Genomic DNA, 27,416 nt, shown 5'->3' with positions numbered 1-27,416 from the left:
CAGCAGCAGCACACCTCCCCAGCCTCCCTTCTGTGCCCAGCCTTGGTGGGGAGCTGTGATTTTCACAAGAAATGGGAGCTCCTCTGCTCCAGGTGTTTGGGAAAGAGCTGACCCAGGAGGACTCTCATTTTGGTTGTGTCCAGCCTTCCTAGTGCTGACCACGTCTCCTACCCAGACGTGGGGACTTTCAGGGAGTTGCTTTTCCAGTTGCTTTCTTGCTTTTGTGAGCTTTGCTGGTGTTAATGGCTGTTCTGAAGGCAGATGCTGTGTTGGCTGAGTCACGTCTTTCTATTTTGAGGTGTGACATGCCTTGAAGACAGCATCGTCCATCAAACATGGTTTGGGCAGGAGCTCTCCAAGGGAGCTGCTGATGTGAGTGATTTGTGCTGAGATGGGTTTTGCTTGTGAGTCTCTAATGTGAGTGTGATTCTTCAGCCCAGACTGGCGTTACTGGGGGGTGTTCATGGTCCTACTGAAAGCAGTGGTTTCTGTTGTTGCCCGTACCATGTAATGAAATCTCGTTAAATCTCATTATTGACCTTGTCCTCCTGGTGCAACATTATATACTTGCCCTTTCCTTGCTAATCTGCTTCTCTCTGTGCTCCATCTTATCCGTGTCAGCAGTTGTCAAGTTGTTCGTTCCCCACTGCCAGGGCAATGCCAAGAGCACACCACTAGCCTGGTCATCTGCTGACAGTGGGGGAAGGTGCCATACACAACAAGCTGGGGTCACTCTGGCTCTGGTCTCCCTCCTCCTGTGACTCCCTCCAAGCCCATGGGCACTTGCTCTGTGCCCTCCCTGAGTCCCAGTGACCTCCCCTGGGCTGTTGGGCAGATGTGGCCACCTGAGTGCAGCTTCCAGCCCAAGCTGGGTGAAAGCTCTTCTGCTACGGAGGGAACAGCACTGTGTCCCTGTGCAGAGCCGGGCACTGAGACACAGTCACACCACCCAGAGAGAAAGTTATAAACAGCACTGGATTCACCACTGAGACTTCTGGATACAGGTGCACCCGTGGTGGTCCCTTATGGTCTGGTCTCCAGATTGTGCCTGTGGTCAGGTGAGGCAGGCGTGTACCGGTGTGCTACCACCGGCCTCACTGCCCGAGTGCTGCAAGGAACAGCAACGAGATGTCATGGCCCCAGCTCAGACGTGTTCGTGAGCTCCTGCCTGAGCACATCTCACTGCAGCCCAGTGGGAGCTGCTTGCTCCACAGCACGAGATGCTGAGCACACCCTGAAACTGCTGTTTAAACCCCGAATTTCTTTGTGAGGGGTAAAGGATTTGCTGTCAACACAAAACTGCTTTCTCCCAGCTGGTGACATAGAGCACGTCTGTAGAGTGAAGGGGCTCTACCACCAGTGACCATGCTGGTGAAGGGACTGTACGAGGGAGGTGTTGCTCAGAGAATGGGACTGTACGGAGGCAGGGAGCAGCTGTGCCATCCCACAGCCCCTTCCACCTCACGAAAGCAGCTGGCTCCCTGCCTTGCCTGTCTCAGGCTGGCCACATTTGGGAGCCTGAGCTCTGGCCGTTTTTATTTCCCCCTCAGGTGGACAGCACTTACCTGGGCTGTTTGCACGAGCAAACCTGGCAGCATTTTTCAAAACGCACTTATTTTTTCCCTCTGATTGTTTTTTCCAAAACCGCCTCTGGGAATGGAAAGAGATGCTAAATCTAAAAAGCTGATGCTTCCGGAAAACTCGTTTCTTTCCTTAGAAAGAATGAAATGTGACGTTGGCAAGGAAGTCTCCAAAGAGTCGTTAGTGTCCAGGAAGCCGCTCAACTTCCACGCCAGCTTTAGCAAAGGGCTTCGGGGCTCATTCAGTCCTGATGGGCAGATGAATGTCTGCTGCAGTGCGAGCTATGAAGGTGTTTCATTAGTGAAATGGCTGTAAGAGCTGTTCTCGCCTTCTCCCTCCATGGGTGTGAGTCTCCTGGCGGGGATGTGCCTTGCCAGAGGAGTCAGCAGGCAATCGGAGCAGCAAAGTGTTGCTGGAAAGCAGAGTCTGAGCTTGAGATGCATTTCCTTGGCAGTGACAGCCTCAGGGAGAGCATCTGGTTTCATATCAGAGCTGTCTGAAACCACAAGCCCTGGCAGGTTTTGGGCTGAATCTGAAAATCAGTCCAGAAGGGAGGCTCCAGGCCGGTCCACAGCACACGTGGTCCCCCCGCCTCTTCTGCAGGTCTCCTCCACCCCAGCAACCTGTTGGAACGGGGTCAGAAATGAGGCAGGTGATCTTTATGTGGTTTTTGATTTCATAACGAAAGTTTCGCTTAGTTTTCATTTTAACTGAGACATCTTGCTCTGGGGCAGCTGATGTAAGGTGAGATGGAGCCAGACCCTGCTCTCGGTGTTTATTCTTGGCCATGGTTCAGGTCCTCAGGGGACCTCAGCCCGGAGCTGCTGTTGCCTGGACAGTAAGGGGGGCTGGAGGTTGGAAAGCTGCATTTGTCCTGCTTTCCTACCTGAGCTGTGCAGCTGAGATGGAGGTTCTGCATCAGGGCCAAAAATAGCAGCTACCTCACTGGCAGATGGACATGTTTCAAGAGGAGGGTGCAAACAGGATGTCAAACCTGCCTCTGATGGACTCCTCTGGATGATTTCATAGAATCGGAGAATCATTTTGGTTGGAAAGGACCTTTAAGATCATCAAGTCCAACCGTTAACCCAGCACTGCCAAGGCCACCACTAACCCATGTCCCTCAGCACCACATCTACTTGTCTTTTAAATACCTCCAGGGATGGTGACTCCACCACTGCCCTGGGCAGCCTGTTCCAGTGCTTGACAACCCTTTCCATGAAGAAATTTTTCCTGATATCCAATCTAAACGTCCCCTGGCACAACTTGAGGCTGTTTCCTCTTGTCCTATCACTTGTTACCTGGGAGAACAGACTGATACCCTCCTCACTACAACCTCCTTTCAGGTACTTGTAGACAGCAATAAGGTCTCCCCTCAGCCTCCTTTTCTCTAGGCAGCATCAGTTTGTCCTGGTGTAAGCGATGATGCTGGGTCCAGAGGAGCAACTGCACAGCGTTTTGGGAGCTGTCGGCTGCAGTGTTGAGCATCCTAGAGGATGCAATGTCAGATCCTCACGTTGGCTTGGGGGAAAGGGCCCTTCAACTCACGCAGTGAAGAAGTCCCCCTTTGGGTCACAACTGATACTTGTGCTCCAGCCAGAGCTAAAAGGAAACGTGGGCTGGGCAGCCGCCCCGGAGCTTTGTAACGTTAGACGAAGCTTCTGATGTGCTACTTTCATAACCGATCTCGCTCGGAGGGAGAAGGGGGAGGGCAGCGCAAGGGGGTGGCGAATTCTGGCCTGCCCCACGGGACATCTGCCGTCTCATGACGAAACGCTGTGAGGACATGTGCTCGTGTGCCTCACGGCTGAGCACTTGCCGCGTCTCCCTTCAGGACACTCTGCCGCCGTACAGCTCACTCGCCGCTGCCGATGGTATTTGTACGATCCTTCCTTGCACTGGGAGCAAGCTGGGGTGTCCGCTGCAGGAATGGGAAGAGTTGGGATCGGGTGCCCCACTGGCGGTGGGGTGGGGGAGAGGGGAGAGGAAGAGCACCCGGGGGAACAGCTTTCCGTGCTTCGTTCCTGTGCAATACGCGGGCTTTTCTTTGCGAGCGTCTGCAGTCGAGCTGATAAACAACCACAGGAAACCTCAGATGTACCCGTGTAGTGAATTTGTAACTAAATACAGGGCTGCAGAAGGCGTGGAGAGACTGGCTGTGGAGCAGGACTAAATATAACTCAGAGAAAGCAAGCGTGTGCGCACCATGGGCTGCGCCTGCCCTGCTGTGTCACTGCTGTCCTTGGGCGAAGCGGGGAGGTGGGAGAGGGGACGTCCCCCAGGGCTGGCTGTGGTCAGCAGAGCTCCAGGTAATGGAATTCGGGACCCAAGGTGGGGTGTGTTGGGCAGCAGAGGATGCCTGGACACGTCGGAGAGCCGGGGCAGGGTGGAGCGACCGAGCTTCCCAAGGGAGCCGATTGCTGCTAGCCCAGCTCCCATTGCCAAGGGGTTTGGGTTTAGGTTTTCTTCCACAGCTTCAGATATTTCTGCATTGCTCGGTCTGTGTCTCATGTGTTTCACCTAGTCTGGGGTTTTGGTTTTTAGTGACTTCCACCAGCTTTTGATAATCCTTGAGAGAGAGCAGAAGGTGTTTTGGGGAGGCTGTGCATCCCCATGTTGAACGTCTCCAGGGGACAGCCTGAGTCACTTCTCTCCACTGAGTGTGATGGGGTCGAGATGACTCATGTGGATGGACACATCTCCATCCTTCTACCATGGGATTTTCAATTTCACCCCAGTGTCCTCACACACTGAGGGCTTAAAAAGGACTGAGCTTCAACTCCTGCCATGGATCAGAGCTAAGAGGGAAATATCCTTCTCTTGGGACAGGGATGTGCTTTCCTGCAGAGCTGGACTGTTCCTCCAGTGGGTGCACCAGGCTGTGGAGGCAATCCCACTGCTGTACTACGTGCTTGCTATGAACTTTGCCTGGCTGGGCTTTGTCATAGTGGTCAAAAGAATGGAACAGGCTGGGAGAACTGGGCTGCTACGGGGTGGGACATGGCCCAGGTGGCCTCCTGGGACTCAGGTCTGGTCCTGGTCAGACTGGATTCCCCTGCAACTCGTAGAGGCTCTTGGGTGTTTGCTGGCAGTGTGTTGGCAGCACCTCTGAAAATCCCCCCGCTCTCTTGGTGGTCAGGCTGTGACTGCGTGATGCCTTGCTTTGACTGTCTCTGCTCAGGCCACGGTTGCTCAGGGGTGCTTGGAGGCTGATGGTCAGGTGAGCCCTCCGCTGGTGCAGGACCACGTAGTGCTGAGTGTGATCCAGGGTCCTTTGGGACCGCAGGTGATGTAGCCTGACACCTATAAGGGTGCTACCCATGTTGTAACTAAAACAATATAACAAGGGCTGAGTGAGAATGGATCCTCCTTCATGGAGGACAAGAGCAGCTGATGCAGCCCAGCCTGGTCTCTGCATGCAGTAGGGACCGATGACCCTACAGGGACCAATGACCTTCTCTCTGTACAACCTCGTCATGCCCGACCAGCCGTAGCTAGGACCCTCCAGACACATCCAAAAAGCAAACAGGGTAATGTGTGATCTGCTGAAACCTGCCTTGTCACAGGGTCTTTGCTGTCTGTCCTGCTAACGACCAGCCCTCAGAGAAGGAGAAGGGCATCAGTGTGGTCTCCTCACTGTGCCTCCCTGGCTGTAAGCACGGGGGAGAGGACAACCCTGGAGGAAGGTGACTATTTCCTTGTGCAGGCCTGGGCCAGAGCGTGATGCAAATCGGGAACCCCTGCTTAGGAGGAAGGTGGTTCAATGGGGTGAGCATTGGGAGGGCAGAGAGGTGAGGAGGAAGGCAGATGACTGGAGGATTCCAGCCCCAGTGGCCTCACCTCCATATGGGACTGCACCTCATCTTATATTAACTTGGCTAAAATAGAGCAGCTGTCACAAACTGTTCCCCACCTCTGGGTCCCCATTAACTGCTGCCCTGCAGAGCAGGGACACTGAGGATGGGTTTATGGGTTGCTCAGCACCCGATGTTCAGCCAGGTCCTGCTCACGCTGTCTCCAGCACCCTGGTAGGTTGGAAAAGGAGGATGAGGCTGCAAAGCACTTTAACCCATGGTCTTATCTGCCAGTTTCCAGGGTGAACTGTACTTTCAATGCAAAGTTCTTCATTTCTAAGCATATAGCCAGATGGTTCCCATAACTACCCCAAACTCTTGGGAAAAGTGGCTTTTGAGTCACTAAGGTTTTTTTCAGTAAAAACCTCATAGTTATCGAAAACTGAAAGGAGGAATGTGACTTCCCTTCTCGCCCTTCCTTTTTAATTTTTTCCAGCAAATGAAATAAAATACAGCTGATGCCATGGGTATTTTAAGAATTGCAGAGAGAAAGCGGGGATTTGCAGCTCTGCAAAGAAGTGGGATGAATGCAGAGAAGACTCTGGTCTTGCTGAGCTGGCAGACAGCAAAATAACCAGTTACGGGATGAAATGTGTCTCGTGTCTGCTGCAGGGAAGGGAAGAGATCCAAGGAGGGAGGAGGGGGACAGAAAGCACAGAAGCCCTCACGGGTGTGGATCGGGGAACTGAGCAGCTTCTACCTCTCACCAGCACTTTTGCAGGGCTTGCTTTTATGCCCTGCACTGTCATATTTCCCCTCGACTCATCTATCGTCTCCCCACGGTCATGTGTGTTGGCTGGGGCCTGTGAGCCCTTCCTGTTTCTGGGCAGAAAGCTTGTGGCCACCAGTGAGCTCAGACGTGCACACCGAGCAGAAGCAAGCCCTGTCTGCGCTCGGCAGCGTGGTGCGTGGGCTCCGGTGCCTATGCCGCGGGGTTCGCTGCTTCGCCGTCTAGCTCCCACCTGCTGCACCTTGGCCGAGGAGCCGGTGCCCTTCCTCTGCGCCTGATCCACCGCCTCCTCCCTCCTCCTCCTCCTCACAATGTGCCTGCTGGGACGGTCCTGGGCCCCGAAGGGAGCTGCAATCCTGGGAGCTGGAAGGACGCAAGGGAAGGTGAGTGCAGCCCGGAGCAGAGCAGGTCTGGGACAGGGTCCTTCCTTGCGTGGTCCTTCCGCTCCCACTGGCAGCGGGGACGGTGCAGGGCCAGGCTGTGATGGGGGATCCTATCCCCCGCCTTCAGGGGAGCGGGGCAGGGGTTCCCAGGCGAAGGGTCTGTTAGTCCAACAGGCACTGGAACCAGTGCAGAGTCCATCCCCAGAAATGGGGACAACATCCCCCTGCTTGCACCATGTATCGGTCATTTCAGGAGAGATGAGGCAGGCAGAGAGGGCTGTCTGTAGTGGGGGGCTCTGATGTCTTGTGCTCCCCTTCCTCCGGGGACTGCGCTGACACTTGCTGTCAGCAGCAATCCGTCTGCTGCGTGGGGATCTCAGGATGGAGCACAGGTAATGCTGAGGGTCTGGTCCTACAGACTCAGTGAAGTCCCCTTGGCTGAGAGTGTCCCTGCATGAGGCACCAGGCCAGCAGTGCAAACCTGACAGAGGGGACCTGGCTCGCCTGGATCCCTGGATGAAAAGGGGGAGCTGCAGTGAAGCTCAGACACATCTCTGTGCCTGCCATCCCCATGCAGTGCATGAGCAAGCTGTGGGCATGGGGACCCAGCCAGCTGGCTCATAGCATGTGGTGGGTCAGGGATCGATGGGCACATAGTGCAGAGGTGGCTGTAACTGGGGTCTTTAGCCCTGTGGTAGGTGACCAGAAGGGGTGACAATGGCAAAGCAGCAAGCAGGAAGGGACTTGTCCCTGCATGCAGAAGATGCAGGGACATCTCTCTCCATCTTCTCCAGGGAAGGAGTCACATCCCAGCGTCACATCCCAGCGTGTCGCATCTGGTCTCACAGGGGATTTATGGCTGCTGTGTCCTGGGAACAGGCAGGCAGAGGTGCACAGGGTGGGTGTTGGGGACTGATCCTGTCTCAGCAGGACAAGAAACTGTGGTGTGGTGATAGGGATCCTGCTACACCCCAGGTTTCTGAGTGCCAGTGTGTGACATTTCACACTGCTCTTATGCCAGCACTGGGGTCCCCATGGTGTGTGCCTGCAGTTCCACACACCCTCTGCTAAAATGCTTTTTCACCCAAATCAGCAGCTCTAAGTGTGTCATTGGAGCTTCAGGTGGTTGTTGTCTCCCTGCAGTGACACGTGGCTTCTAGGTAGTGTTCAAGAAATCGCTCCTGACAGGTGATGGGCTTCATCCCTTATGCTCAGTCAGCCTCTGCCCAGAGCAGCTTCACTGCCAGGGCAGGGGCTGGCAGTCTCCTTCCCAGTGGTGCAGGAGTTGGGTCTTTGCTCCCTGACACTGTCTGCTCAGCCAAAGAGGTGCCAAGGTCAGATCATCTGGTGTAAATCAGCCCAGCTTCATTAATGTCACTCAAAAGCTACCCATGCACCCCAGCTGGGGAGCAGCCTCCATCTCCACGGGCAAGGAACTGTCTGTAAATGCTCTGCACAGTGGTTGAATTTAGTCCTTGGTTACATCACAGGCTCTTGCATCTTCCAAGCCTTCCTCACCTTGTTACTGGGTTTGGATTTGTGTCGGGGTGATTGCAGGGCCAGCTGCTGTCGGGGAAGTCCTGCTGAAGTCCAGGAGGGAAGGGCAGGCAGCATCCCCGTCTGTCGTGGCTGGGGAGGGCAAATATGGTCCTGCTGTCTGAAGTGCTCTGAAGTGGGGCTGATGCTGTCCAGCCCTTCCCATCCTCAGCCCTGCATCCCCCCTCCTTTGGTAGCCCTGGTACCCTCACCCTTGGGGAGCAAAGCAGGCAGAAAATGTCCCCAGTGAAAAATGGGTGATTTTCTGCTCATTTAGGTCCCTGTGCTGGTTATGCCCAAGCCAAGTGAGAACCAGTAGCTGGTGCCTGGCAGGAACCAGACTGACCCCAGTCTTCCTCACCAGACTGTTTCTATGTATGTCCTTTCATGCCTTTTCTCATACAACATTTACCTGTCCTCCCGCAGACGGCGTGACTGGGCTCTGAATGTGCTGGGGACCATTTTTTGGCATTTTATGCTGAATTTTCCTGGAATACCCAAGCACTCGGAGAAGGCAGGTGGATGATGGATTCACTCTCAGCTCCTCTTTGCCGACAGTGAGGAAAGCCATCACTTTTTAAGCAGACAGGTGAACCGAGAACTGAAGTTTCTCAGGCAGGAGGATCTCACGTTGCTCTGGCCCTGTTGAGTCCTTTTCTAAATCTGGAAACCGAGCGCTGGCGAGCAGGTACCACGTTTGGTCACCAGCTCCCCTCCCACGCGCGGGCAGGTAGGATGCGGATGTGGAAAACCACCGACGCCGTTCGTGGCGGGCTGTGTTTCGTTTTGGCAAGCGGCTGCTCCGAGCCCCGAGGCAGGAGGAGCCCGGTGTGCAGCCCCGGCTCTGCTGCTCGGCGCAGGCACTGTGGCTCTCCCGCGGCATCGGGGACCCTGGTGTTTTTCCCAGCAGGAAATATCATTTTGAGGACCACGGTGCCAACCAGCTCACCGGCTGCGTAACACCGCTGTATGGTGTTTGGTGCTCTCATGCATGCAAGGGTTTAGGAGAATCAGCACTTTCCTTCTGTAGCCAGTGATTACAGAGGGTGATGTGTAATTTGTGAGATTAGGAGGATTACTTGATGCTCCCCTCCTCTGGCGCAGCCCAGGAGGCACGTCCCATTTCTGCCTGTAGAAGCAGAGCCCCGTTTGTCCGCAGACGTACGGCTGATGCTTGGTGCAGGCGGTCAGGGCTGTGGTCAGCTGTGGCCAGGGCATGAGCGCATCCTTCCCTTGCTCACCGCTCTGCACCCAGGGTGCTGAGCATCTCCGGGGAGACGTCCGGTGCCTGGACAGGGGTGGCAGCATGGGCGCAAGGGGGGAGGCAGGCGGCTGTGCCACAGGCAGGAACAACCTGTGGGCAGCACCGCGACGTACCCGCAGGCAGAGCTGCTGCCATCAGCACGGGATGCAGAGGAGGAAACGGTTTGCTGACCTTAGTAGTCACCATCTGCCCTGCTACACACCCCTGGTGCACCCCAGGGCGGTCGCCTCGGAGGAGAGGGCACATCCATCGCCGCAGTGGTATCTGTGTGCCACAGAGGTGTGGTTCCGAGGTTGGTATTGGGCATCCAGCTGAGCTGGAGGAGGGTTGGCATCTCCTCCCTGTTCCTGGCCCTGGACCAAGCTGCCTGCCAGCTGTGCAAGCAGAGGCAGGGGTTTTGCTATAGGCCTGCAGAAGGACCCCTGTCCTCACCTCCCTTGTCCTCTCCACTTTCAGCCGCGGCCGGGAGCTGCCCCTGCAGTGCTGCTGCTCAGAGGGCGGTGGAAATCCGCCGCGGAGGCTCATTGCCAGGCCTTGTTATCCGGCCCCGTGGCCAGAAATAAAGGCCACACGGGTCTGGGGTTGGTTTGGAAAACTTTGCGTGCTGCAGGAAACCTTTAATGAGCTTCTGAAAGCTGCCAAGAGCAGGATGCTCTCGGGGCTCGAGTGGTGCGTGGCAGGGGCGTTCCCGCGCGTGTCCGTCCATCTCCCCCTGCAGCTGCAGAGCTGTTTGGTTTGGTGATGGATATTTACAGATTTAGGACCTACCTGGGTGGAGTTAGGTCCTAAATCTGCAAATTAAATAGAGCGAATCCTAAATAGAGCAAAGACATGAGCGCAAGCGTGGGCTGATGGCCTGACTGTGCTTGGAGGGACGCAGAGGACTGGCGGGACTGCGTTGTTATTGCTGCCTGTGCTGGTTTGAGGAACGCTGGGGATGGGCTCTGTGTTATCAGCCACAAATGTGGGTGTTTCAGGGAAATCATAAAATTCAGAGCTCTGGGCTGGGGTTTTTTTCCATCACTAAAGGTAAGAAGAGAGGGCAAATCCTGCGGGCTGGAAAAGCCTCAATCTAGAAATGATAAAAGCCGTGCGGCAGCTCACTACAGGCAGCACAGTCCTGCGGTTCGTGCTGTGCCCATGGATGGGAAGATGGGAGAGGGCAACGCGCTGGGAGAGACACTGCTTTGCCACGGGCGTTGTGGGGCAGGACCATGAGGCACAGGGACCACAGGCTGGGAGGGACCTGGCTGTGGGGTAGGTCTCTACAGCTGAGCATCTCAGCGGCAGTATTTCACACAGAAGATGCTGGTGTCTGCTCTGCCCCCCTGCAGCTGCCCCGTGCCGACTCCCCAGCCTGCTTGTGGTCATGTCACAGGCAAATCTCCCTTCCTTCCTCCTCAGCTCTTGGGATTATTTTTTTTTCCCTTTCATTGGAGAGAACAATGCTTGAGGGCAAGGGAAGCAGGCTGGCTTCCCTCTGCAGCTTAACAGGCTCACGAGCTTTCCTCGGGGTTTGTTTCTCTGGGATGCTGGACCAGGATGGCAGCAGATCAGCACAAGAAGCATAGAAATCTCATGGAAATTTGGGCCTTTTTTTTTTTTTTTTCTGGTTAGACTTTGCATTTCAGACTCATTTCTTCTTAAATCCTGGGGAGGATAAAGTTCCCGATCCTGCCCTGATCAGCGATGCTGATGCTCATCCCTGGGTCTTCCTTGCTGCAGGAGGCTGTGGAGATCAAGTGTTCAGATGGGTTCAGCTTCAAGCTGAAGCTTTCTCCAGCAAAACATAGCCCCTGAGACATGCTGTGCTCACCCTTAGGGCTCATCCCCCACCCTGGGGTCCCATGCCCGCGGTGTCCCTGTGCCTTTACACTCCCCTCGGGGTTCAGGCTGAGCCTGATCTCCGCAGCCAGCCTGAGCTGAGCATGCCTTATTTTTTCGCAGGCGAGACACAGGACCCAAGGCCATGCCCGTGCGGAGTGAGGAGCAGCTGCACACTCACCCCATCATCGCAGACGCCCTGCGGCCGCTGTGCCTGCCCCGTGCTGCAGCCTCGGCCCGGCCATGGAGAGCACAGGTGGGTGATGCTGGGCCCCCGGGATGCTGGGGATCCCAACTGAATCAACCCACCTCATCTGCCACCTTGTGCCTTTATTACCCTCCAAAAAAGCAGATGAATATCTAAGGAGGCTTCACTGCCACTGGGCAGACCTTGCACTTTGCAAGGTGGTGGCAGACCATGATGGATAGATGGGAAATGAGGAGTGAAACAACTGAGGGACAGCTAAAAGATTGGCTGTAGAGGGGCACTTTGAAAGCACCAGGTCTGGCAACCATTCACATCTGAATTTTAAAGCAGTTTTATGTTTTACTGTAGTTTTTTGTGTCTCTTTTTTCCCCATCTGTGTTTTATTTTCACGCTGTTTCACAAGGTGATGTTGGTCTCCCAGCACCCCCAGGTCAGGCTGTCAATGTTGAAAAGTTTTATTTCATTTCTAAGCCACTACTGTTTGTCACTGGTAGGTTGAGACTGTTTTTAGATCAAAGTGCCTCTTGTTTGTGTTGGAACGAACGCTTTGAGGCTCTGCTCCCCATGAAGAAACCTCAGCGTATGGTGACTGCAGTCGCTTTGATTTAGAACAAGAGGACAGTATTTATATCAGTGCTCAGGAAAAACTTCTCCTGGTAATTAAACACATACAGAAATGAAAAGAACAGGAAATTTAAAATAGTCCATTATTGCGTAATTCCCTGGTGCAAAACCAATGAACACAATAGTGAAATTGAGGAGCTTTACAAAATCACTGGAGAGAAAACAAAAATACAAATTTCCAAGACATTTTCCCCAAATGACACTTCCAAAATGAGAAACATCCCATTTCAAAGGACATTTTTGCACTGTAGTTTCTCCCCGTGTGGGTACGATGGCATGAACTGTGCTGGCAGAGATGGCACTTTACCCATATGCACACACAGCTTCGCCAGTGCATGTGGATAATTGCAAACCTGAGTGTGTGGCTGTTTTCTAACACAGCTTTGACTGAAGCCACAGCAGTAAGTACTGCTCTGCAGAAGCAGCCTGAATTGAATGAATCCTCCATACAAGCACCCTTAAGTGGATGCACTCCCCTGGGGTCAGTAAATAGAACTATTTTGGCTATTGAGGTGTACTCACGAATAGGCCATCCCCAATACTTTAAATTTTGCATTTCCCAGTTGTCTTTTGTGCAGGGCTTGTGTCTCCTGCCCCTATACCGCAGTTACCATCTCTTTGGACCCATGGCACTGCTGTCTTGGGCTTGGAGAGGGCAACAGTGGCTTGTCACGTGTCTGGCCATGCTCCCTGCCTGCGAGCTGGTGACGAGGAGGCAGCAAGGATGCTGTGAGGAGCAAAGTGCTCCTGCTCTCTGATGTGCATTGCCTGTGGGAACAGTGGCAACTGTGCGGTGCCACGTCCACTCTCCTGGATGATGACCCTGGGCCACCGCTAAAAGACACAGTAGGAGAGGAAAAAAATCGTCTCTGTTTTTGCTTCAAACCTGTCCTGAGATGGTGCATGGGTCTTTGCGGGACGAGGGGCCAGATACTCAAAGCTGCCCCATCTCCTGGATGATCATGTCTTGATGGTCCTCTGCCCACAGATACACGCACTGGAGATGCCCCTCTTGGTCTGACCCTCCAGCTGAGCTCTAAAATCCCCCCAGTATTTTCCTGTTTCCTTCCTGTAGCTCCCAACCAGCCAGCTCCCAACCCACCTCCCCCAGTCACCATTCCTTGTAAAGCCCAAAGCAACGCCTGCTCCATCAACCAGCCCAGCTGGCTTTATCTCCTTCCAGAGCCAAGGAAGGAGGTTTGGAGGCTGTGGTCCTTGAACACAGTCCTTAAATAGTGTCATCCTGGCTGCCTCCTCTGTTTCTTGTAGATAAAGAAGAGTGCCCACCACTGCCCTCCTGCCATATCTCTAATGCTGGGGAAGATGAAGCCATGGCAGAAGAGGGTGTGGAGGGAATGGGAAAATTCAAGACCAAAACTGGGCAGGAAATGTGCTGGTAATGACACAAATCCCAAAAGGCAGTCCCATGGATGAGACAACTCAGACCAGGCAGTACGTGTCTGGAGCTCCCTTAGGACCTGGATAAATTGCACCTGGTTTACGTCCTTGCCGTGCACGCGAGACCTGCTCAGCCACTGCTGGCAATGGTCTGGACCCCACCAGTGAACATGGAGGCAGGAACCTGCTCCAGCAAAGGGCCCTGGGTTACGGTTACCACAAACATCTGAGATCCTCCCCTGGATCAGGCCATGTTCTGCCTGCTCCAGCCTACAACGTCCTACAGAATGAGAGCATCACCTAATAATACCCAATTTATATAATGCTTTTTTTAATTACGAAGGAGCAAGCATCATTTTGCTGATAGGGAGAGAGTATCCCAGCGTAAGACAGGCTGTGGTGGAGCAAAGGGAAGTTGCAGCTTTCCTAGCCAATACCCGACATGCTTTCAGGGCTGACTTTTATTTTACATCTGCGATGTGTCGGCGCACATGGCCAGCCAGCTGTCATGCGAGCTCACTCGTGACCACAAGCCCTCGCCTCACGTACGAGTCATACCCCAAACTGGGTCTGAGGTTGTCGGGCTTATTTTTGGCCGACAGCAAGATGCAGTTTGGTTTTGATGTTCACAAGGCACGTGTGGTAGTTACCAGGCAGAAGCACCGACCTTGGGTCCCTGGTTGTGAGAGCAGAAGGTGCTCGGGGCCCACAAGTGGGTGGTCGCACATCGGGGAGAAGCTGCGAGGGGTCGCGGATGGAAGGCAGGAGGTGACATGCCAGCCTGGTGGCTCTGCCTGTGTTTTCCACGAGGGGTGAGCTGCTGGTGTGGGCAGCAGACCTTGTTGCAAGAGTGCTCCTTGCGACAGGCATAAGGTTGAGGCCGAATCCATGCAGTACCAAAACTCAGAGGTGTTTCTGCTCTTTCATGGTGGCAAGATGTGGTTTAATTTTGTTAGTTTCTATATTTAATGTGTGATGGTTGTATTGAACAAGGGGAGAGAGGGGCTCTGCGGAGCTCATTCATGAACAGTCCTCTGCAGAGCTTCTCTACCACCACGTTCCTGCAGGAACACTTTGCTCGCCATTATGGCTCCTGGGGCCACCAGTCCATGGGACGGCATTCGCCCCGAGCTCCAGTGGCCCTGGGGAGAGCTCTGCCTTGTTTCCATTGAGGCTCATCCAGGCTTGAAACCTGCTGAGACAGCCATCCTGAGGGATGCGGTGCGGGTGCAGTCCCCGTACTCACCCAAAACACTGCCTCCTTCCCTGGGGCTGTCCCTGGGTGCCAGTCTCCCAGGGGTGCTGGCCTGGCTGCTCACATCCTCTTTGTCCCTGCAGAGGTGGAGTCGGACATCCTGCGCCGTGTCCGCACGCTGCTGCGAGAGCTGGATGGGCACCACCCCGCCTGCCAGTGCGACCGAGGTAAGAAGGACGCCCGGCACGGGGTTGAGCACCCGCTGTCTCCTACGCTGCCTTGCTGGGGCATTGCTTGGCCCCAAACCCCCCACTGCTCCCCACTCTCAGTCTGTGCCAGGGTGGGGGGGCATGGGGTGGCCTCACCTCCCTGGTGCTGCTCTGCCCTTTCTAATCCGCTCTCAGAGGTGCTAAACCTTTGGCAAGGTCCTGGTGTCTGCCTGCACCAACCTCAGCAGCTTTCATCCCTCCGTTACGTGGCTGATGATACATCCTTTACACCCTTCGCTAACCAGAGGGTCCAGCAGTGAGGTGGGACATCAAATGCCAGAGTTTGTGATGCTGTTCCCAGCTCTGACACCAACTTGCTGCACAGCCCCGTCCAACTCACTTAACACCTCCGAGCTGGAGTCTCCGCGTCTCTCCCTGCGGGGATATCGCTTTACCATGCACTGCTCAGCTCCTCGACAAAGAGTCAGTTGAAATCCCAGTGTTACAGTTTTGGAGAATAACACTTTAGCTGACCCAGCAACTGGACTGCTACAGCCTTAGGAAACTTAATTAATTCTGAAAATTTGATTTTACTTGGAGTGCACAGAATATTTTACAGTTCATTAAATTTGATTTTGTGTGGAACGAGCCGTAACATCTGCAGGACTGAGATGCTTTGGGGTCCTTGTTCTGAGTGTGAGCTATCGGCAGCCAGTGTTCAGGTGCCGTGTGCTGGGACCAGCAGGAACCCAGATTCCTCGGGCAGGCGGTGAAAGCAGGCAGTCATAAACAGAGCAATGGAGGGAACAGGAAACAAACTGCACGTCCATTGCCCTGCCTTGCTTTTCTCCAGAGCCCTAGTCCGAGGATCTCTAGGACCTTTTTCCAAAGGTTTCCCAGTATTAGAGGTACGATACATCAATGCTGCTTCCAGAATCAGGGCAGCAGCATGACTTGTCCCTTGCAGAGGGTCACTGAGTGAAGCAGAGGGCAGAGAAGCCTGGATTAGCTCTGATAGTGGTGTCAGTGTAGCATCCCAGTGGGTGATTTTTGCAGCAACAGTGCCCAGGTCTCCCGATTCCTCTGTGAAACGCTGCCCCTGAGCCATCGCTGCTCTGCTTGGCAACCTGACCTCTTTCTTGGCTTTCACTTCTCAGGGATGCTGCGATGGACCCTGCATAAAAAAATCGACCAGAACCCCAGTAACAGCTCTGTCCTGGTCAAGATCCTGGTGAAGGAGTTGGAAAGGGTGAGTGCCACCTCAGAGACATCCCCTGAGCACTGGGATCGGCCCCTCTGTGGTGTGTGTCCTGCTGCGGGGCCCGGGGGAGCAGAGGGATGGGGACTCAACTCCACCCACGGGGGCCTGCCCGCCCTCCTGGGGCATCCCAGGCTCGATGCGGCTAAGGTGTTTTTAGGGACCTTGAGTCTGCCTGGGGACTGTGGCTCATAGCAAAGAGTGAATAACTCTGTGGGATACCAGGGCAGAGCTGTAGCTTGTCCCCAGCTGACGGCTGCAGGGAGCAGGGTTTGCCCCAAAAGTGACGGTGAGATGGGCAGAGCAGGGAATGTCCCCAGGCTCCCCAATGCTGCAGCAGCCAAAGGCAGCCAGCCTTTGCAAATAGCAAAGTGCAAACCACTTCCCACCACCCCCAAATCTCCCTCATCCCACCCCTGTAGACACGGGTAGAGCGGAAATTCCTCCTCCATGTCACTCATTTCTTCCCCAGAGGGAGTCAGAGATGAAACATCTAACCTAGTATCCTGTCCTGAGAGCATCTGATGGAAACCTTGTGATGGACTTTTTGTTTCATTGATTGGTCTTGTCATTTTCTGGTCTTGTGTAAACCTTTAGCAAGCTCATCCTGGCATGACCTGGTTTGTGGTTTGAAGAGACGTCCTGTAGAAGTAGCACCTTTTCTATCTTACGAGCCTGCCTCATTCTACCCAACGCCCTCTCATTCTGATGCAGGGAGGAAGAGCCCAAGTCCTCCCTCCACATCCTCCTCCCCATCCTGGTGATGGACCCCTGCTAGCTGTCCTTTCTACAGAAACCTCCCCGTACCATTTTCTCTGCACCTTTGCTATTTCTCCTTTCAAACTAGAAGGATGGAGCCACCTTGCTCAGCATTGCTCAGCTCCTGTGTCCTGCCAGCTGCTGCTCAGCCCCGGCGGGGCCAAGCACCCTCTGCAGAGGCTGTCATCTCCCTCCGACAACACTCCCATATCACATACTTGAGCTGCGGCAGCCCAGTACGGACCCCTGCGCACATATCCCAGCACTGTGAACATCGAGCAGTTATTCCTAATCTTTGTTTCCTGCCTTTTAAGCAGCTCTGAGGCCATTTGCAGGCTGTCTCTCTCATGCTGTGGTGGTTTAGCTTCCATCAGTGCTTTGGGGAGGGATCTTAGCAAGTGGCTTTTGCAGATGCAGACAGACAGGAACACCCACATCAGCCTTGGCTGTGGATGCAGGGATTCCCCCGGAGGGCTTGAGTCTGCTTTCCTCTGCAAAAGCCATGTCAGTCCGTCCCATTATACCTGTTATCACTCTGCTACTCTTATCTTTCCTTGCCCAGGAGGGATGTCAGGCCTCCTGGTCTGTAATCCCCTTCATCTCCCTGAAGCTCTGCTTGGAAATCAGTGCGACCTTTTTTTTTTAATTCCTCTGGCACTGCAGCAGCTCTGAGCAGTCAGTACCAACCACAGATAATAATTTGGCAATTTCATGCTTGAGTTCCTACGGGGCTCTGGGCAAATATCTGTTGGCCTCAGCAATTCAGTATTATTCGTTTTATTGATCATTCCTAAAGCTTTGCTGCCATCAGTTCCATGTAACTCAGATCCATCAGCACAGCAGCCCTGAAGAAAAGTGCTGGAAATATCTTGGGGGTGGAAATATCTTTCCCAGGTTTCTCCAGGGGCATTCCTGTTGCTGGAGCTGTCAGTTAGAGCCAGGCTGCAGGGAGGGGCCACGGCTGTGTCAGCTTGAGCATCCATCTGGCTTTCCATGGGCCAGGATGGGGATGCAAGAGCATCTCTCCTCCCTGTCCACTCTGGTCTCACACCCACCAAATGTCCAACAGGCTTTTTGCAGAGGGTTCCCAGTTGTTTTATATTTTCACATGAATTTTTGCAACAGAAAGGAGCTCCTTAATGAGCTCAGTTAGAAACTTTCGCCTGCTCTATCCCACCATGAACGCTGCATATGTGCTTTGAACCTCTCAGTGTGCAAACCACGCTCCCGCAGCAGCTCCCAGAGCCTTCACGTCCCTACAGCGATGTCTAGCCCTGTGATGTGGTGGTGGCCACGGCAGCATGGTCCACCCCCACACACCCTTCCCCAAGGCTTGGCTTGCATGGGATGCCTACCAGACAGGACCTGTCTGCCCCAGGGACATCCTGCCCACCCTGATGGCCTGTGGTGGGACTCCAAATCCCACCCTGACCTGGGGAGCATCGCCCATGAGCCAGGGTGAATTCCCGTGCTCTCCCTGTGTGCCTGAGCTGCTGAGCAGCTGGGACCCAGCACATCCCAGGGGCTGTGGGGCCTCCCCCGGCTCTGGTCGCCGCTGCCGTCCATCCCAGCACCCTGCCAGGTGCTGCCTGTGCTGACTGCCTTTTGGTCCCACAGGCGGAGCGAGGTGACTTCAGACATTACATCATCCCCTTGCTGCACACGCTGATGTACACCTTGATAAAGGTAACCTACCGCGGGCTTCGCTGGGGCAAGATCCAGGGAAATCAGAAGCCACAGGAGGGGCGACCTGAAGTCACTCAGCACCTATTCCTGTGCTGAAATATCCCAGCACCTGCCCAGCAAAGCCCTGGGACTACCACAGGTGGACTCAACTGTGCACTTCCCAGTGTGCCATTTGATGGCTGAGACACTGGCACCTGTGACATGTATGGGAGTGACAGGTCCTTCCAGCTGACTCCCTTTTCTGGAGGTGTTTAGGTGCCTGATGTTGCAGGAAGCCACAACTTGGCAAAAATATGGGCCCACAGCCCTCCAGCAGGTATTGCTGGAGGTTTCCAAACCATTGTAGGGCCTTGTTCTGCTTCATATATTGCATTTAAATCTGGATTTTATTTGGTGTAGCTCTGTGCCCTCCCACCCTGGAGTCTGTTGTGGAGAGAGCACCATTAGGGATCACTGCCTGTGGCATCTCCTTATCTGCCCCTTTCTTGCTCCAGGCTCCCTGCATCTCCGACGAGCTCTGTGGCAGAGTGTATGATTTCTGTAAGAAGCTGCTCACCTTGCCCAAGCCTTTCTGCACCATCGGTTTGGACTATGCCACCAGGCTGAAGATGGAAAGAACAGCACCGGGTATAAGGGCTTCTCGGCTCTGCCCATGCACGGCATGGTGAATGGTTTGGGTCCTTGAGGCAACAGTAGTGGGGTCTTTGAGGGGTTTCCGTAGCTGAGCTGGCCTTTGCCTAATGCAGTGAGCCATGGAAGGGATTTCTGCAGGGGGTTGGCCAAACAGTTGGGGATCTTAGTGATGCATTTGGATGGGAGGGTTCCCCTCTCCTGATTTCAGGCTGCTGAGCCTTAGTTACTAGCAGAAAACCTTGGGGTCATCCTGCTGTTGGTGTAGGCACCACCAGAGTCAAGTCCAGCCCATCTAAGGCAGATGTATACACACCTTGTGTCTATATGGGAAACAGGGTGGTTATGCTCCCAGCCTGGGCATCTCAGTAAATTTTGTGGAGGTCTTCTTTAAAGTGAAGTCTCCACCTGAGATTGAGTTGCAGGCTGTCCAGCATGGCTCTCCCTCCACTACCTGTGCATCAGGTTTTAGACACTAAAATGTCATTAGTTTCTGCAGAGAACAGTCCCTTTTAGAAAGCAAGCCAGAGGACAACTCTATTTTCCTTTTTCCCTACGTTGCTCGTTGAATTTCTTCTTGCTAAATTTTCTTTAATAAGAGTCTTTAAAAGCAATCCTTTCAAACAGTGCAAGGTGCAGACACCTTGTGAGGTGGAGGTAAAATATGAGAAACCTGGTGGGAAATTAGAGAGAAAGTGCCATTCTTGGTAGTCTCAACCCATCACCATCACCCCCACCGCTCTTCCCCAATACCACTTTGTCTGGAGCTCCAAGGTCCACTTTTATCTCACCTGACTTCTGGTAAAAGAATGATTCAGTGGAGAGATGGGGCTTCTCTTGGAGCACCACGAGGTTCACAAGATGATTGTACCTGAGCAATGTGGGATGGATGTATTTTCCCCGCCCCAGAACTGGGTGAGGGTAAAGTACATCTCTACTGATTCAGAAACGCTTTTGTGCTCTTTATATCCACCCAAACGCTGTCCCCCGATGTGGCCCCGGGGACAGAGGCTGGGAGTCGGGCTCTGCCTTCTGCTTCCGACTCCGCTCCTGAGCTCATAATCCACTAAACAAAGGAAGAGGAATACAGGAAATAATCCCTGAATAGAACGGGTTTTCTTTTTATGTAGGATGGCCTATCTTTGTCCCTGACTATTTTTAACTCTGGGCCTGAGTCTTGACTCTTTTACATCATCTCTCCAGCAACGGGTGTTTGCTGACTTGGCAGACCCACCGTCAGCCTCCGCAACCATGGGCAGCACCGAGCTGCTCCGGCGAGTTGTGTTGTTATTTCTCATGCTCTGACTCCTGTGTGTTCATCTTCTTGCATTTGCTAGGTATGTTGTACCAACGAATGGTCATTTCCGAACAAAGTCTTAAAAGCGACCCGTACCCTTACCAGGAAAAGTGAGTAGCACCTCTTCTAATGGGTTGTTACTTTTATTTCTTTTATAGTCTCACAGTGAAATCTGTCCTTTTCCTGCACTCTGAATTAACGTCGGATGGAATGGACAATTTAGACATAAACCACATGGCGGCACGTGGTCTTGGGGGACACAATTTGGTGGCATCCAGTGCCTTGCTAAAATGAGCCTTGTGTTAGGAGAAGCATGTTCCTCCCGTGTGTCCCAATTTATTTCTGTGGTCCTGGGAGGCAAGAAGCCTCCCTTGGCAGGGAGACAAGGCAGAGAAGGGGGATATCAGCAGCAACCCTTTTTCTCTGCATGGGATAATGGAGGTGTGAGCTGCTCGTGCCAGCCCTGATGTCCGTAACATGCAGTCCTCATCTCATCTCCCTCTTTTCCCGTCCTCCCTCCCCACGCAGGATTTTCATCTTTGCCGACCCGGAGCTGCTCTCTGAAGCCATCTGCAATGCGCTGGTCACCGACACGGAGGCAGCTCAGGTCTCCCAGAGCCCCCGCGCGTGCATGTGCTATGTGATCATCCACGCCATGCAGGCGGCCCTGGGCGAGGGCTGCGACATCAGCAGCTTGAAGGCGAGCCTCCAGGTAACTGGCACCACTCCAGCAGCACCACGTATGGTTTTTCAATGGCCCTGCTCTTGCTGGGCACCTCAGAGCAGGGAAAGGTTTTCTGGCAAGTGGAGAGACCCTCGTGGCTCCTCACTGCTAGTCCCCAGTCCCAGTAGCCCCAGTGCTACTTGCAAGGCTGGGCTACGAGCAGAGCTGGTGTTAAACTAAAAAAATTCTTCAAATACGAAAGAGTTGCTGCAGCAGGACCTAGAGGTTCTGAATCTTCATTTTGAGTCTTCAGTTTTGCACAGCAAAGCTGGGCTCTGCAGCTGAAATATAGGCTCCTCTGTGAGCCACTGGTCATTGCAAAAACATCTCAGCAGAAATGTTTCAACCAGTTTTCTCCAAAACCTCCTTCAAGGAGCTGTGGGGCCACAGGAAGACAAATGTCTGGTTCAGAAAGGCAACTTCGCAGGGGCTGTCAGCAATTTCCACTCCAAGGACACCTTTGTGTGTCTGCTGTCCCCATCTCCCGAGGGTCACTTGAGCTGCCAGCTCTGCTTCTGACTCCCCAAGCTCGTGGCAGCAGGGAGCACAGTGCCCATCAGCTGCAAACCTGCCAGAAAAAAGCTTTAAGCAGACAGTACAGCCAGCATCTCTCCTCCTCCAGCCTTCCCTGGGGACAGGAGGACATTTGTGTCCTCTGCTGCGAAACAATTTTTGCAGGACTCATTTGACCTCTTTCTGCCCCCTCCCATGGCCCTGCCCGTGGAGTGTCTCCTCTTTTCACACCTCTGGGTGTTAACAGCTGCTCCTCGCTACAGGATATGCCCACGAGCGATGTCGAGCACTGGTTCCGGCAAGTGGTGGCGGCAGTCGAGTGTGCAGGAAACGAGGCGAGCGCAGACCGCGGCCAGCACGCAATGAGGCTGGAAAAGATCTACTGCGCCATCCTCAGCTCCTTGCAAGCAGGTGAGCTCCTGGCCAGCCACGCACGATGGGTTAAGGGAGCCGTGCAAGATGGCAGACCCCTTCCTCACGCCATTGCCCTCCTACAGCTGTCCATCCCCACCTCCCATCTGCCTCCACTATAGCAGCACCCATCACCGGCATCGGGTCCTTGCAGCCTGGCTCCTTGCAGTGATCTGGTGTCCAGGATGGCAAACTGCACATGGCAGTAGAAGGCAGATTTGTCACCTGAGGAAAGGGACTGCGGCAATCTCTGCTGCTAATTCAGCTGCCCTGAGGCCCAGAGACATGTCTCCCGTTTGCAAAGGGTGCCGTAGATGTCAACCAGGGGATGTTGGACAGACTCTCTAGTGCTCTGCTGGTGTAAGTTACATCCTGCCATGGCCTAGGCTGGGGAGACACTGTGCACCACTCCCCGAAACCTCCTTGTACTGATGTGGTGGACAGTGGTACTGCCATCTCCTTCCATCCCTGACAGTTCTCTGTTCCAGCCTGGTGCCATCAGGGCTACATGGGCTATTACAAATGTCCCCATCCGTCACAACTCCCCCCACAAATCTGGGGTAGACCAGAGCAAAATGGGGGTCATGCTTCCCTCTTCCTGGCTGCTCCTGGTGGAAGGTCCCTGCATCTTAACCCCCTCCCCGGAAAAGGCTGGAAACTGTCCCAGTGCAAGATATGGAGAGGAGCAGCCAGTGGTGCAGGGAAAGGAGTGGGACCATCTCCTTTTGGTGGCTGTGAGCTAGTCAATTGTCCAACTGCTTCTCACAGAGCCATAATGGGTTAAAAATAGACAGCGATGGAGGGGTCAGAGAGCTCCCCTGCATCTCAGCTGAGATCACCAAGGGAGGTCCTGCCATGTGTGTTGGAGGCCCAATGCTAGACAAATGTTTTATTTATTCTGCAATCCCTCTGCTGTCTGCAGCAAAGCAAGGGCCTTCACTTGCCTGTGCCTGTTTCCCCATCTTCACTTCTCCCTTTCACTGATGGTGTAGGTACCTTCTTATGGCTCAATTTGTGAGAGCGGAGGTCTGTGATTACAGCCCCAGGTCTGGCCAGAAGACAACTGGGGTGGGAGAGCCCTTGGGGTCAGCACAGGCAGTGTCTGAAGCAGAGCACCTGTGGTGGTTCATGCACCTGCACGAGAAAAGTGTCTGCTCCTGTATGTTACAAGCATCCTTGTTTTCCCCAGGTGATTCTCCCTTGGGAGGGCAGCAGGGTACCCCTCTGCCCAACCCCAGCATCAGCTTTCACCTCTGGACAGAAGACGACCAGCTCTGTGAGTGCCCGGGGGGGGCTGTGGCAAGTTTGGACGGTGCCTGAGGCTGGGAACCCTGTGCAAAATATGTCATTTAGCCCTCATTTTTGGGCAGTGAGTTTCATAACCATCACCCAAGGGCCACACTTGTGGAGGCTTGTGCTGACTGTGCCAGCCTTCCGTCTTCTGGGGTGTCATGGTCAGAGCAGGGGATTAGGGGGGGAAGAGAGGTGAAAGAGATGAGACGGGTACCCCTGTGGGACAGGCTGCAGCAGGATGTGCCCAAAGTACCTGATTTGGGTGATATTGAGCTCTTTTCATGGTGCAATGTGAAATGGGACTGAAAGACTGACTCTTCTTGGACCCGCTGGTGGAGATATTGACCCTCCGGTTTGCATGAGAAGAGGGGAGCTGGGGCAGGACTAGGGCTCAGCTGGGGTTTGGTTGTACTCCCCTCCTCAAGCTCCCTTCTGCCTGCAGGGAAGGAATTGGTGCTGTTCATCCGCCCACTGTCTGAGAGCTGTGAGCCTGAGTGTCTAAGCCAGGACCTGGACAACTTTGAGATCCCGGACATGATTTTGGACTGCGAGTGCTGCGAGCAGACCCGCTTCTCCGTGCTCTCCACTGACAGCGGCATCGAGCGAGACCTGCCCACGGTGGCCGAGGAGCCCTTCGCCCCTGGCAGCACCGAGACAGAGCAATCCCGGCTCCAAAGGAAAGGTGGCATTAAAAAAAAGCCATCGCCTCTGGAGAGCATGGCCTTCCTGCAGGCTGGCTGCAACAGTCCCGGGGCGAAGCCCCTGGCGAAGCCCCAGAGGAAAGCAGGCATCCCCCCGGAGCCTGCAGCCCCGCTCCAGAGGCTGCACACTGCCCGCGTCGTGCTGCTGGGGGACGACCGGATCCTGGGGCGCCTGGCCCAAGCCTACCACTCTTTGAGGTAACCACAGCCTCTTTGGCTCTGGGGGCTTGGGGAAAGGGAGGACAGAGTCGGGGCTTGCTCTTCAGCCTGTTGAAGCAGCCAGGATGGCTGGAAATGGGGTTGGGCTCCAGCATTAACCTGAGACAGGATGGGACTCAGGTGTTTTGCATCCAAATGCATCCGTCTTCACCGGCTGCGTGGCATCGTTTCACTCTGTTGGCCCAAATGATGCCATAGGGAATTTTCCCTTCTGTCCATGGAATGGGTTAAATGAATAATAAAAATGAAGCAAGATGTTTTCCTATGCAAAAGGGAAAAATCCCAAAGAAAAGCTGTTTTCCAGCTGCCCAGCCAGCTCACCGGGGCCAGGAGACCAACATGGGGTGGGTCTGGGTCATGGTGCAGGCAGCAGCCTGGGGAGCAGAGCTGGGTGCAGAGGGCACCACTGGTCCCAGCTGAGAGGCTGTCTGTGGGACGTCCCTTCCCCCATCATCTCCCCTTGCCAGATTTGGGAACCTGGGGGCATTACTGCCATCCTGTCACACTGGGCAAGGGAGGCATGCGAGGGGGGCATGAGCTGCTCTTGCAGAGCAGCTGTGGTCCCCTGGCATTGCCCAGCCTTGGCCAAGAGCTGTTTTCCTTCACCTTCCCCTTGTGACACAGCTATTTATTTTTCCATTTCAAGGAAACGAGAAACACGGCGAGTTTTTTCTGACTCCCAGGCTGAACCTGCAATTCTACTACATTCCGGTCGTGACAGGGCAGCCAAACACCTTGGCTGTTGGGGTGAGTCTGGGCTCAGCAGCTCTGGGCGCTGCCTCCTGCTGCCAGCGGCTGACAGCATTTTTGGAGGAAGAGCAGGGGAGTTTACAGGAATTCACATCCGTTAATGCCCAGTTCCAAGAACCAGGAGGATGGGAGCCAAGACAGGGCGGCTGGGCTCAGTTGCAGACTGACTTTGGGAATCCATCAGCTCCAGAGACATTCAGGTTGCTCCACCCTGACAGGTGATAACTCACAGCCTAGAAATGGTATTCGGTTTTGCTGCTGTGCCCCAGCTGTAGGAGGATCGAGGGAGCTTTAGCGAAGGACTGATGCTTTTCTCACCTCCCAAACACTTAGGGGAAGCAGCTGTCCCTTACTGAGTGCTTTGCCTGCTTGGTCACGGCCCCAGTTTTAGTTCTGCAAGTCACTACCTTGCAGTTTATCTTGGGCAAATTTCTTCCCCTCTGACAGCCTCGAGACAGGGATAAATAAACAGTCGCATTTCTCACAATATTTTAAACTGGCCCAGAGCTGGCTGTGAGTCCTGACAAATGTGCCATTACAAAAATGAGTATTTCTTCTTTTCGTTTTTCACTTAATTTTTGTTATTAAGCACCTGCTACATGAGTGCTGCAAGAAACATTTTGCCATCTTCTCTAGACCAAGCAGGGAAGGGGGAGGGATGGGGGAGCTGCTCACAGGGCATTCGTGCCCCAGCTCCCTCTGCCTTCTCACGGCTCCTGGTATTTTGAGCCATGATTGTGCTCTGAGCTGTGTGTTTCTCCCGCAGGACCACGCTGCCACCGGACAAGAGGAGCTCTGCGAGGTGGCCGGGTACCTGGGCAGAGCTGACCCGTGGTACGAGAGCAACATCAACACGCTGTGCCACATGATTCCCAAGTTGGCCACCATGGTACGAGGGGAACCTCCCCACCTCCCCAGCCTGGCCCGTTCCCCAAACACGTCCATGGTACCTGGGGATGAGCTCATGCCCTGTAGGGCTCCTCTGTGACCCAGATAGAGGGTTTCTCCCTGCAAACCCGCCCTGGGGCCCAGCAGCCGGGAAGGTGCACGCGGCTGACACTGCCCCAGCCCACAAGACCCATTTGCTGCGATGGGTTTTATTGGCCAAGGGACAGGAAATGGCAGATTTCAAGAAAGATAATGTAAATGAGGCATTTGCTGAAATACCCCTGGCTCTCATTTCCTGGCAGTTTGAGCCACCATTGATAGCCCAAAAAAAAGACTAGTAGGTGGGCACAAGCCTTCACTTCTCCCATTTGCTGACTAGTTATGGCAGAGCAGCTCAGCGCTGCCCTGGGCGACAGTTCATTGCTCGTTATTTATCTAGGAAGGTGTGAGGGTTTGTGGCAGTGTTTTTGAGAAGTGACTGTGGCTGATCCACTATGTGATTTGTCTCCCCAGCCGCCTTCTCCAAGCAAACATCTTGTGACCGATCTGTTCATCACCGATGTGATCGCGTACTACGTCCGCATGGGCATCCAGCCTGTCTGCTTCCAGGTCTACACTGTGAAGGTGGGTGCCACATCTCTTGTGCCTTCACGTGGCCCTGCAAGGGCTGGCAGAGCCCCACTGCTGGCAGAGCTGTGCAAAGTCAGTGGGGTTTGGGTGCTTTTGGCAGATCTGAACTTGGATCTCCGTGCTCCCCAGCCTCCCCTCTCCTTGCCAGGCTCCCAGATCTAGTGATTCCATGTAGCACAACTCAGACAGAGTCAATGATCCCAGGAAGGCTATTTCAGGATCACACAGGTCAGCAAAATGAACCTTGGAATTACCCCATAAGGACACAGATTTCATGCTCCCCTGGACTGGGGTTAGCTCAGGAGCTCTGGCACCTCCTGCTGCTTTAGATGCTGTGAGCAAACAGGAGTTTTCTGAGCAGCTTCGCCAAAACCTTCCTGTACCTTGCAGGGGCTTTGCAGGGCTTCCTGAAACACTGTTTTATTTATTTCCTGCCAGCTTTTCTCTGAAATGGTATCAGAGTGAGACCTGGCATTTGATACGAGAGCAAAGAACTACTGTATTTGGTCATGTAACATCAACCCCCGATCTGCTCCTCTGGCAGTTTTCCCCCTTCAAAACTTAGGGTGGCACTGATGCATGTATCTCCTTTTAATCTACCCATAGCCAATGTGGTAACCTATTGCAGCAAAGGAGCAGCCACTACATGAGCAAACTGGGATGTGGCTTGCAAAGAGCTCGAAGAGCTTTGGTAATTACTGGTAGAGCATCACCAAGACTTGAGTTAATATCATGTAGCTTGTAAATGCTTGGAGCAGCTGGTCCTCAGCTTGTGTGGCTGGGGATTTTGGTTTTTTGTTGAATTTTTATTCCACTCATTTCTCCTCCAAGACAAAAATCAAAAGCGACCA

General features: G+C 53.9%; 1 protein-coding gene across 1 annotated transcript in view; it reads left to right on the top strand.

The window, feature by feature from the left end:
* Positions 1-3,652: 3,652 nt before the first annotated feature.
* The window catches only part of PIK3R6 (phosphoinositide-3-kinase regulatory subunit 6), a 31,774-nt gene continuing 8,010 nt past the window's right edge, over positions 3,653-27,416 (top strand). The window contains 16 exon segments of the mRNA XM_068413170.1: positions 3,653-3,890; positions 5,872-6,548; positions 11,296-11,428; positions 14,741-14,824; positions 15,964-16,055; positions 18,441-18,509; positions 19,004-19,136; positions 20,477-20,546; positions 20,965-21,148; positions 21,937-22,084; positions 23,274-23,360; positions 23,820-24,276; positions 24,944-24,965; positions 24,967-25,044; positions 25,814-25,936; positions 26,449-26,559. Coding sequence (XP_068269271.1) covers positions 11,416-11,428; positions 14,741-14,824; positions 15,964-16,055; positions 18,441-18,509; positions 19,004-19,136; positions 20,477-20,546; positions 20,965-21,148; positions 21,937-22,084; positions 23,274-23,360; positions 23,820-24,276; positions 24,944-24,965; positions 24,967-25,044; positions 25,814-25,936; positions 26,449-26,559 — 1,671 coding nt within the window. The 5' untranslated portion in view covers positions 3,653-3,890; positions 5,872-6,548; positions 11,296-11,415.

The sequence above is a fragment of the Nyctibius grandis genome, chromosome 15 (genome assembly GCF_013368605.1).
Source record: "Nyctibius grandis isolate bNycGra1 chromosome 15, bNycGra1.pri, whole genome shotgun sequence".
In the NCBI taxonomy this organism is placed as follows: domain Eukaryota; kingdom Metazoa; phylum Chordata; class Aves; order Nyctibiiformes; family Nyctibiidae; genus Nyctibius; species Nyctibius grandis.
This window is presented reverse-complemented; position numbering and strand designations above follow the sequence as displayed.